The sequence below is a fragment of the Ursus americanus genome, chromosome 9 (assembly GCF_024610735.1).
Source record: "Ursus americanus isolate L20-20 chromosome 9, mUrsAme1.1.p, whole genome shotgun sequence".
Lineage (NCBI taxonomy): Eukaryota > Metazoa > Chordata > Mammalia > Carnivora > Ursidae > Ursus > Ursus americanus.
The window spans coordinates 55,952,574-55,965,073 of record NC_142135.1 but is presented as its reverse complement, the minus strand read 5'-3'; the positions used below and the strand labels follow the sequence as shown (position 1 = coordinate 55,965,073).

The 12,500-nt window shown below is 35.3% G+C and overlaps 1 protein-coding gene across 1 annotated transcript in view; it reads left to right on the top strand.

Annotated features, from left to right (window-relative positions):
- CRISPLD1 (cysteine rich secretory protein LCCL domain containing 1) overlaps nt 1-8,200 on the top strand; it is a 44,374-nt gene extending 36,174 nt beyond the window's left edge. The window contains exons 13-15 of the mRNA XM_045810143.2: nt 2,158-2,233; nt 5,805-5,935; nt 7,550-8,200. Coding sequence (XP_045666099.2) covers nt 2,158-2,233; nt 5,805-5,935; nt 7,550-7,601 — 259 coding nt within the window. The 3' untranslated portion in view covers nt 7,602-8,200. The remainder of the gene's footprint in view (nt 1-2,157; nt 2,234-5,804; nt 5,936-7,549) is intronic.
- Nucleotides 8,201-12,500: the final 4,300 nt, after the last annotated feature.

The window sequence follows — 12,500 nt, the reverse complement described above, 5'->3', positions numbered from 1 at the left end:
AAAGCAGGTATCATTAAAATATGTCAACATTTTTATTCAAAGCTTATAACTAAGTTGTGTATAGAGGAATGTTTACCAGGTCACTATCTCTATTTTCAGTAGTACATAACAAGGTGTTAAAACTAGAGATCAGAACACAAGCATGTAAAAACCTCCTGCAGTCTTTCTTTGACCTGTACTTGCCTAAGTAGAAACTAACTCAGTTTGGAGCTACTGACCTTGGCCTTCCACAAACCAAGTGCTAAATATAGTCAAGGTAGAGCCTACAGTGTGAGTCTAAGGGAAGAGCAGATGATTTTACTACCATAGGATGGTCAGTGAATGCCCAGCTGTTCTCAAACACATGGGGAAAATTTCGCAGTCAATGGGGACAACTTTTCTCCTACAGAAATCCCCAACAGCATCTTTTATAAAAATCAGCTCTTTAAAGTTATAAAAACTCAGACTCATTTATTATTTTTATTTAAATGGTTCTAGTTGGGATGTTATAATTAACAGGTATACTCTAAAGTGTACAGTGTTACATAGATTTTAGAAATAAGAAATGCTATTTCTTAAGAGCTGTCTTAAGGAGTTTGAGTTTCTTTAATTGGTAGAGGTGGTTACAATCAAAGTATTTTTAGAATACTTTTGGGAAAATCATTGATGTGTAGTCATGTAGTCATTTTGTTGAGACTCTAATTTACTATTTACTAAAATGAATTCTGTTTTTTCCAGTTTTAGTTTTTAATTTCCTTTTAGTGCGTGAATGTGTGCGTGTGTGTGTGTGTGTGTGTGTGTGTGTGAATCGAAGAGCGCATTGCTTAAAAAAAAATTGCCACTTGATAGTTTCTTAAACTCTCGGAGTGGAGTTTTTAAACATGTCATTGATTGAACAGTGATAATTGGACCCTATGTTTAAATAAAGGGCTTTGGATATGTTATTTAAATGAGCTAAGCCAATCAGATACCAGTAAGGCAATAGGCTATCTGGAGAAAGAATATTCCAGGCACAGAGAAAGATAAATGCAAAGGCCCTGAGGAAGAGCCTATTTTTTGTATGTTTGAGAAATAACTATTAGGCCAGTATGACTGGAGGTAGGGGAGAAAATGGATGAGAAGGATATAAGGTCAGAAAGATAATGGGGCGGGGGGACAGGATATGCAGGGCTTATTGGCCATTGTAAGGATCTTGTCATTTACTCTGAATGAGATGGAAAGCCACTGGAGTATTTGGAGCAGAGAAATGATGTGATTGGACTTGTATGCTTTTATATAAGTGGGGAAAAAAAGAGTAGAGGGGACAAGGTTGGAAGCAGGGAGATCATAGGAGAACCTGTAGCAGTAAGCTAGACACCCGATGATAAAGTCTAGGGTAATAGTAACTGAGGTGTTTAAGAATGCTCTAATTTTATTTTAACATATGAGCAAGAGAAATTGCTGGTGGGTTGAATGTAAGGTGTGAGATAAAGAGAAGGATTGAGGCTACAATAAAGGTTTTTGGCCTGAGCACTAGAGTAATGGAGTTGCCCTTTATTGTAGGAAGCATACAGAAAGAACAGATTTTGGGGGCCAGAGGAGGAGATTAGGAATTTGGTTTTAAACATGCTAAGTTTGAAATGATTATTAGAATTAAGTGGAGATATTGAATAAGCAATAGAACATACAAATTTGGAATTAAGAGGTCTCAACTGGAGATATAAATTTGGAAATCAATAATTTATATTCATGATTAAAACCACGGAATTAGAGGAGATACCAAAGATGTGAACACAGAAGAAAGAAACTATGAGATATGTGAGGCAGACAATAAGTCACGTTTTTCAGGTTATCTGTTTACTAAATTCTACAGACGCATTGGGTACCAATTACCAGATACTCAGAGATGCACCCTGATGTTTCTTTCTGCTTAATCCCCAAATTAGAAAGCTTCCTAGCTAAGTTAGAAAAGCAAAGAAGAGAAGAACACATTTGTGCCAAAAGCTGGAAGTGGGTAAATTAAGCAGAAGCAATTGCATCTACTGCCTAGCTTGTACAATTGACCTACTTCAGAAGAAAAAAAAGATGAGTAGGGTTGAGAATGCTGTTAACTTTTGTGTGCGCCTGTCTGTGATCTTCCTAGTGAGAATGACTGAAGTAAGCAGCTACTTAATTTTTATATATATATGTATTTTTCAGAGTCTACTGTCCTCGTAACTGTATGCAGGCAAATCCACATTATGCTCGTGTAATTGGAACTCGAGTTTATTCTGATGTAAGTATCTTAATTTACGCAGCTCTCAGTATTCATGTATATATATATATGTATACACACATTTAAATGTATGTATGTACACTTATATATAGAATAAGGGAACAGATTATATGTGGATATACATATTCTCATAGAAGCTAGTCAGCAATAACACTGAAAAATGGCTATCCTTATGCAAATATGAGTGCACAATAATTTATTTTTACTAAATTTTTCTTCATGTCCTATCCATATATTGTACATCAGACACCTATGAAATAGTCCAGAGGCATCCTTCTGCAGGAAAATTCATTTTGCTTTTTTAAATTTTCCTTTTGGTTCTCCAGTAACTTATAGTGTAAACTTGATAATTAAGAAATTGTCAAATATATGAACAATATCTTTCTCTGGCAAAGGAGCACTTAAAAAGTAGCATAGAATCAAGAACAGATAATACATTAAAATACATACAAAAGGAAACCACTTGAGGGGATGTTATAACGGACAACATTATTGGGTTGGACAAAGGACTATTATCTGGGAGGGCTTTTGTATGGACAAGTGCTCTTTGAGCCAGGTTTCAAGTGTGGGTTGATAAATTGGATTAGGGACACTTTCTAGGTGGGATGAACAGCATCTACAAAGATGGGGAGGTGACAGCAAACACATAGGTTTGCTTGTCTCTGAACAGGTGAGCACTGAATCTCAAAGGGACTTCAGCCAATTTTGTGTGAGGGATGGAGGGATTCGGCTCTTGAAACATGTGAATGGAGAGTCTGAATGCATGCTGATGAGTTTAGATTTTATGTGGCAGACATTTAGAAAACATTACAAATTTCTGAGCCAGAGAGATGCAAAAACAAATTCAAGAAATATACTCTTGAAACACATATTTAGTAGAATACTACAGAGATAGGTTTGTGAAAAGAGGTCTGAAATGGTATTTACCACCTTATTTCTATTGGTGAGTTCATTGAGGTCCAGGTTTGTTTTGTTTTGTTTTGTTTTTCTTAGTTCAGCATTAGCTCTGAAATTTTCAGCACATCTGAGTCCTTCCCAGGCTTCAGCTTTGCACTATACTTGTAATCTGCAGCTTAAATGTATTGCTGGTATCCTAATTTATTAATCCTCACATTTGTGTTTATTTTCTTATCTTTCTGTCTGCTAAAATCATGTTCATTCTTCACATCCTAAATTATTGCCACTTTCTCTGTGGAGTGTATTGGGGAATCTCATAATACACGTATAATGTAGCCCTTCTTTCAACCCCTGTAACTTTATTTTTTTTCCTTTTACTACTTAGCTGATTCTGTTAGTGTTATGATTGTTTCTCCACCTCTTTTATTATTTTGAAGTTCCTTGAGGATTACAGTTGGGCAATTCGTGTATCATTTTTTCATCAACAATTTGATGTGTGCCAACCTGTGAACAAGACAGAATTATATCCTGCCTTGACAAACTTAGAGCACACAATGACATCAGAAATTAAGCAAATATCTTGCACATAAATATTTGTTGAAAAAATAAATTAATAAGTGTACATGAATAAGCCTATCTAAAATCATCAGAGATTTCATAAGAAATTATTCTTTTTAGATTGTCTCTTTAAACACCAAAACTTTTCATTTTAGTTATGCCTGGTGAAAATCTTTCAAAATATCCTATACACTTCTGTACCTATCAGCCATCTATTTTTCCAGTTAGTGTTTTATTAGAACTTATATACGGAGATCATTTTATCTTCCTTAGTGCAATGAATATAGGTGATTGTGTATTATTATGTAGATCCTTTTAAAAGTAAGTTGGAAATATAAGGATTACTATTATGAGGTCAGTGCAGAGGCAGAGATTCAAGCATTACTGCCAATCTCCCACCCCCTACAAAATACATTATCTCTTTAAATACAAGATACGGAAAGATAACTTCTCTTCCTCCCTCCCCACTTTTCCTTCTGTCTCTCTCTTTCTGTTTATACAGCTACAACTTGTACATTCTATTGCTTTGAACTTTTTCTCATTTGTTACAAATGAAGTTAATTTCTGCATTCATTAACAATGTTTCACTGCACAGATAAATTCTTTTTCTTTTCATGATATATTAATTCTTACAAAGTGTGGGTATAAAAAGAAAATCTCTTCTGACCTTTGAACTCAAATAGGAATGCCTGCTGACTGCATAGTTATGGGCAAAACAATAGTTTCAAAACATATTAAGTGCTTGGATTTAGTGAATGTTATATCTAAGCACTTTTATTGCCTTGGGGAAAATGCTGATAATACTCTTTTAATGGAGCAAGATAAATACTGAAATGTGTACAGAATTATTTTTAATTTCATCTGTTATGAACCATATTGGATACAAACATTAATTCAGTGAGGGACTTTAAACTGAATAAAATGCCTCTTTACCGTAAGGATACGAGGCTTTAGATATATGGTATTTTGTGATATAGCAAAAACATGAAAAGGATTAAATAGCTTGGCATTCAGGCTCTCTGATCTAATAAGTTCTGACTGATGCCACAAAGTTCAGAGCACAGTAATAAAGCAAGGTCATGTAAGATGCACATGCTTATGTGAACTTAAAAAAGCACATTAAGTCACTCACATGTGCATAGAGATAAAAAAAAAAAAAAAGAACACACCAGTGGGATCAGAAAAGACCCCTCGGATATGAGGGGGATTGTTTTATACTGAAACAGTTCAAGTGTTTCATTTTGTGGGATTTGCTCAGGCTGTATTCAGCTATTGACAAATTTTGGTAGAACGTTAGGATTAAAGCAAATTTCAAAGTCTGGAGAAGACTTTAATGGGACAAAGGAAAAGAGTCGACTTCTAGAAATCCATAGTTAATAATTTTAAAGTGTTGGACCTGAAAATGATTTTCTCCCCATAGAAATCCAATTCAATTCAGACTATATAACTGGTACAATGTAATCATAGCACTTTCATAGTACTTCATGTCAGGCCATTCAAACCAAAGTGATAGACATTGCAAACATAGGTAAGAAGCTATGATTGTTCTTTATATTTTTCTTCTTGGGCATATTTTCTCTGCATAGATTACATTATTTAATTGAAGAAAACTCTCAATTTAATACACACCTGTATTTTGGAAAAGGGAACCATAAAGATATACAGAATTATGATTTGTTTATAAGACAACACTGAACATAAATGAGGTACAGATAGTAAGCCTGTCAACATTTGGTCAGGGTGACTCCAGTAGGGACTAGTAAAGGCTGAAATGTAAGAATGCTAAATAGGTGCTTCAAGAGATAAAAGGAGCAAATTTGCATCTGATTGCTTCACTATTTTCTAAGCCTACTATTTGGAAAGGCAAGTGTTTGTTAGATTAAATGGCGAAGGATTTTACCATTGTAGCCACCCTTAAGATCTGCCTCAGACTCTCTGAGAATTGGCTTTAACTTTGAGATTTTTGAAACATTTCTTTATGCACAAAATATCAAGCTGTAACTGCTGAATATCCACATAGAGACAGATGCTATCGACTTCAGTCCAATAGAAGAGTAGACTGGACAAGGTCAGCAGGAAGTTCCTAGTAACGATGGGTGTTTCCTTGTGCTCTCAGCTGTCCAGTATCTGCAGAGCAGCGGTACATGCTGGGGTGGTTCGAAATCATGGTGGTTATGTTGATGTCATGCCTGTGGACAAAAGAAAGACTTACACTGCTTCTTTTCAGAATGGAATCTTCTCAGAAAGGTAAATTTAAAAACGTATACGTATATATTTTGTACTTTATATGTTTATAGTCTCTCTTCCTCTTTCTCTCTCTATACATACATACACACCCCTTTATACTTGCTTTACAACCAACTCACTTTAGTGTGGGTTTGGAGTTATGTGGCTGCTCCAGTGTGTTTCCTTTGCACACACACTGTGTAGTAGCTTGTTTTCCTGGATGGGTGAAGCTGCAGTACCAGAGGTGCCTGTCTCCTACAGGCTTATAAAAAATCAACATGAAAATCAGATTATGAGTCAGAACCACTCTTTTGTTAATTGATTTTATAATAAGGAAATTTCTTTCATCCTCTTTTGGATTTTCTAGATTAGTTTTTATATCTCATTCTTTCTAGGTGAGCAGGGCGCTGAATATTTCTCTAATCCGGTTATATGACAAAGTATTTGCAAAAGAATGAGTCTGATTTCTCCCCAGAACCAAATTCTCTTTTTGATTAGAAGTTGGATACCTAGTATGACATAATTGAATGCCTTCTGGTCATCTCATACTATTCAGTCCATTAGTATTAATATATTTTAGTGGTTTGGGAAAATTCATATGATTTACTTTATCAAGTATTTAAAAAAGTTAAGAGCAAAGAACCTATAGTGATTTTCAATCGTTTGTACTTGGGGAAGTAACATTAACTCTCATGTATATTGTATAGATACAGAAAAGTCCCTAACTTTTAGACGTTTACTGGGTTCTTTAAAATTGCCCATGGAGGTTTCATATATACAGTAAAGTTTCTATAAAGGACACCCAAGGATAGTGCTATGAAAGGTATCTAGATTGCCTTACACAAAACCATCTGAGTGCCATCTTTATAAAAAGACAACTTTGCATGTAGCATCTGTTATGTGCCTGGGAAATTCATAGTAGGTGCTCAAAAATAATAGTACTCTAGAGTATTGTTTAAGTATCACTGTCTTCTTAACTTGCAGTTAACTTTTAACCATATCAGTCAGTTGTAAACCTGGATCTTAATATTCCCTCAGTAAAAAGGATTTTTATTAAATCAGATTTTATTAAAATCAAAGGTGGTAATACAGGAAAACATGATCTGGAATCTGTTAAGTTCTTTTTTTTTTTTTTTTTATAATGATTTTTTATTATATTATGTTAGTCACCATACAGTACATCCCCGGTTTTCGATGTAAGGCTCGATGATTCATTAGTTGTGTATAATACCCAGTGCACCATGCAATATGTGCCCTCCTTACTACCCATCACCGGCCTATCCCATTCCCCCCCCCCCCCCCCCCCCGTAGTCCTCAGTTTGTTTCTCATAGTCCATAGTCTCTCATGTTTCATTCCCCCTTCTGATTAAGAATCTGTTAAGTTCTATATAAAATACTATTATTACCACTGTGCACCTTAAATTTTAGTAAACTTGCAGCCCAGCATACAACCAAGATATAAAGAATTATGTCATCCTCACTCAAGCTTTCCAATAACTATCAATTATAGTAGCCTAAGAAAGTTGGCCATCTGGATTCATAGAGCTGCTTTCTTGACTGTCATAAGTAAGCATGATTTATTTGGAGCCTTGTATATGGAGATGACATCAATATACTTTCTGTATTTTTTTGCAGTTTACAGAATCCTCCAGGAGGAAAGGCATTCAGAGTATTTGCTGTTGTGTAAAATGGAACACTTGGAAGAGGATCATAAAGACTATTCCAAATGCCATATTTCTGAAGTTTGTATAAAATTGTAACATTACTGTACAGAAGATATCAATTATTTTCAGCCCCCCAAAAAGTGCCAAATGCATATAAATCTTGATAGATAAATTCTGTAAAAATTAAACATGGGACATTATTAACTTTGGGAAAAGTAATATGTAATGGTTTTAGAAATCCTGTGTTAAATATTGCTATATTTTCTTAGCAGTTATTTCTATAGTTAATTACATAGTCATGATTGTTCTGCATTTCACATGTTATTTTATATGGTGCTTTGTATATGCCACTAATAAAATGAATCTAAACATTGAATGTGAATGGCCTTCAGAAAATCATCTGGTGCATTTAAAAATAATCAATTCTTAAAAAATGAAAGGAACCATAGTATCACATTTTCCCCAGTTCAATACTATGCCATTGCCTACTCCAAATAATCAGAAATTGTTTTCCACTTAATACTTGTATAGTTTTTCTCTTCTGTTAAGTTTAGGCATATCAAATATTATGTCCTGATATTGCACTTCTTATTTTGTATAAAATAATTTCTTAATGTCCAAATGAATCTATTAAAATGTATGATTCCTTGGGAATGGCTTTAATAGTAAGTGGAATGAACTATTTGTTCCATGATAGAGTAGTGGTATGAAAACATTCCTAGTGATAATATAGTAAATATAGGGTTAAGCACAGGCAGCCAGAGCTTTCTATGTATTGTTCAAAGTGAGGTCACACATTTTTCTTTTGTATCCTGGCAAATACTCCTGCAGGCCAGGAAGTATAATAGCAAAAATTTTAACAAAGATACACTAATGTATTGTATCACCATTGCCACTGATTTTATTAATGGTAAATGGCCTTGTGTATAAATGTTGCCATATTATGGTACTTATGATGGTGATATATTTGTTTCTATGAAAAATGTATCATGCTTTGAGACTAAAAACCTGTAAAGTGTTAATTTTGGTATTTTTTTTCCTGCTGGTGAATTTACTTTTTCCCTGTAAACATATTAAAATTAATCATGTTTCAAAATATTATTTTTAGTCCCCTTTCTTCCTTATTTTGATTTAGAAATCATTTTAAATTAACAAAATTATTGTTAAGTCTTTTAAATTTGGGTTATTGACATTAGTATAAATAACATCCTTAATACCAGAAGTCTGCAAAGTCAACTTGACTAGTATTTGTATATGAAAGAGAAGACAATCATATTATTTAGGAGCATTGTGTCAAGGGAAATTTTGAATAAAATGAGGAAAGAATCTGAAGGATATAAAGTAGTTATAAAAAATTGACAAGATAGTAAATATTTCATAAATTTTCAGAAAATAAATGATTACGTGTTTAGGAGAAGATTAAGGGGAGATAAATCATATGCAGAGATCTGGAAAAGCAAGAGAGCTGGATAATAGAAAAACGAGAAAGGAGAGGCTCACAGAGACCATTGCTGGAGAGCAAATGGTAAAGAAAATAATATCATGATCACTTATCAAGCACTGGGCAGAAATTAAGTAGTTCAAAATATAGGTAGTCAAAACTTAAGCATTTGTAGAAAAATATCAAAATTTAAAGCAGATCTGTGGGAACATTTCCCCCCCCCCAAAGACACATTCTACCTTCTTAAATAGCATGATTGAAATGAAAACTTTACCCAGATTCATCTTCTGCTCCCCATTGCCCCCCACCCCCCCAGTAGGGAAACCCCATCTTTTCTTGTCAGTGTAAAGATTCTCATATTTTCTCTAGTTTAGATATTCACCATCAATTTCCTATACTATTACAATGTCTCCAATTGAAGCCTCATTTTGTTTCTTTCCATTCCTTTTCAATCCCTCTTTAAATTTTTCACTAGAATTACTCTTTCCCATAAGTTTCTGTTATTTAAGAAAACCAAATCATCTTACAAAAACATTTAAGAACTTCCATACTCTTGCTCCATATTGCTTACCTATTCTTTTCTACATAAGGTATGGCCTTGAGTAAGTTTCTTAGCTTTCTACACTTCAATTACCTCACCTGAAAAATGGGATGAATAATACCTCATAGGGATTGTTCTAAGAATTAACTGAAATATTATGTATAACGTACTTAACATGAAACACATAGTATGTGGTAAATATATGTTAGTTCTTATTAATATAATTATAATCATTTCTGTTACTTACCTTGGGGAAATTATGTATCTGCCATGCTACACTACTGATTCTTCAGCACTTAATGTGAAATCCTCGAAATTTTCCTGCAATTCTCTTGGTAAGAATTAAATAATGCTCTCTAATATGTCCTTTTAATTTGACCATACTAGTTTTTAGATTTTGCCTTGTATCATATTTAGTTCTTTAAACTTAAGGATAAGCTCTTTGAGAATTGTAACATTCTTCTCTCTTTACCCCAGAGAAAAATACAATAAAATACAATAAACAATACAATAAATGGTCAGTATTGCTAAATGAATATTCCTATAATTTTAAATTTTATTCTTGAGGACATAAATGAATGTTGTTGCATGTTATCACAGCAGAAGACACTATAGCTAATGAAAACAGATCATTGATAAACATTCTAAATGTGGATCTAAAACAGAGGTCAATGCTTACAAAATGGTATTAACATTATTTCAACTTTTAAAGTTTACTAGACCATGTATTATTTCTTTGATGTTCTGCATCTAGTAAAAGTGATCTGTGTATTTCAAGCAAAGCAGAATTCTTCAAAGATTTCTCTCCTAATCTTAGATAATTGGCTCATTATAATGTATAATTTTCTATTCAATATTATATTTTGAAATATTGACTTCTGTAGCATTTCTAAAATGTTTTTAAAAGAACTGTAAACTCTTGAAGAACATAGCAGCTAAACAAACAGGGCCATCATTTCTGCAAACATATCAAACTTCAGATTTGGGGTTTAAACTAATTTACCGCACAAAGAATCGTATTGTTTACGATGATTTAAAACACTTATCTGAGGTGATATTTCAACCCTGGCACCATAATTTTCAGGAGTTGAAGAAATAGTTCAGCCAAATAATGTGATTCTTTCACTAATTTGTTAGAATTCAAGGCTAAATTGGATCAGTTTGAATTTTTGAAAAGCACTAGAGGACGCCCACTCTCTCGTGGATTCAGTCTGGAAGGTGATTACATCATGCCCCGTAACGTCCTGCTGATACAGAGCCCGTCAGGCAACTGTAACTCAAAGTCGCTCCCATCTCCTCTAGCTCGGGTCGCCAGCTCTGGCTTCTGAGATCACGGGAGGGTCGGCTCCGAGGTATCGCGAGATCTGGTTTTCGCGGCTTTCGCAATTCTATTGTGGAGGAGGAGGGACCCCGTACGTCAGGGTATTCCGGACAAGTCCACGCTTTTGGTTGGTCGTAGTTCTACGCAACCCAGATCCTGGGAGATCTCTGGAAGCCTGGATGTCGAGTCAGCACGAACCACACAGTTCACTATCCCTGCGCCTTCCTTCAGGCATCCCGGAACTCCAGGCCTGAGTTAACAGGAGCCACCCCAGCCTAGCCAGCCATCCTCCTGGGGCCAGGGGTTCCTCCTCCTGCGTTCCCCATGCGGAGTGTGGAAGGCCACGTGAGCGAGAGGTGCCGGGCCGGCGCATAGGGCCTTGTGGGAGTCAGGTCTTTGAGGTGCCTCCTCAGAAGACTTCCATACAGCTCCCTGGATGGCAAGACTAAGGAGCTCCTGTGAGATATGGCAGCGGGGGAACAGGCCTCTGTTTTGGGGCATTCCGGACCTTGGGAGCTCAGTGTGTTCCCCAGAAGTCCCTGCCTGTGGCCTGCTCTGTCCTCCACTGCCCAGACCCAGGTGGGGGGCAGACTGGATCTTGCAGTAATAAAAATAAGCCAGATCCTGTATTTGCACTTAGTGAGAGGTGAGTGTTCATTTATAGCTGTTAAGTACAAATGACCTTTATTTTAATTCAGAGAATCCCATCAGAAGTGTTTAGTTGACTTCAGTTATCGTACATTAGAGATAGAAAGGAATTGGAGCCTGTTGTTACTGTCTAATAATAAGATTTTTGCACCTACTTGGCTTACTGCTTTGGTACTGCTGAGATGTTCAATGGAAGGAAATAATTATGGTAATATTATCCAGAACAGATGTGCTGGAAATTGTCCCATAACTTTGATACGGTTTTAATCGACAAAACAAAACATCTTAGGCTCCTTTGAGAACTGTAGTTGGATAACCTCTATGTTGTGTGTGAGTTTATGTGTGTGTATAAATTCATATTTGTCACAGATTGATGCTGTGTTCGATAAATGTTTTAGAGTTCATCTAACTACCATTTATTCTCTCAGTTTGCTGATGGAAAAAAAATGGAATATGCACTACCTTGGCCAAAATCAGAGCTGTGACTAATTTCAAATAAATTCTTTATATTTCCAATCATATTTTTTATATTTCCCTGAGATACAGCCAGGAATAAGAGCACAAACCAAATGTTAAGAGTCCTGATGCCTAAATACTTTGAATACTTGCTCACAAACTTCAAAAAATATCAGAAGTCATTGTAGTGTAATCCAATACTGTACGTGTAAGGGTGAGTGCCACACTAATAAGAAATAAACCTAATTGGGTATTTAAATGTATCAATTTAGGAACGTATTTGTTGCATGAGAACTTATTTTTTAAAAAATAGGGGCGCCTGGGTGGCACAGCGGTTAAACGTCTGCCTTCGGCTCAGGGCGTGATCCCGGCGTTATGGGATCGAGCCCCACATCAGGCTCCTCCACTATGAGCCTGCTTCTTCCTCTCCCACTCCTCCTGCTTGTGTTCCCTCTCTCGCTGACTATCTCTGTTAAATAAATAAATAAAATCTTTAAAAAAAAAAATACATCTTT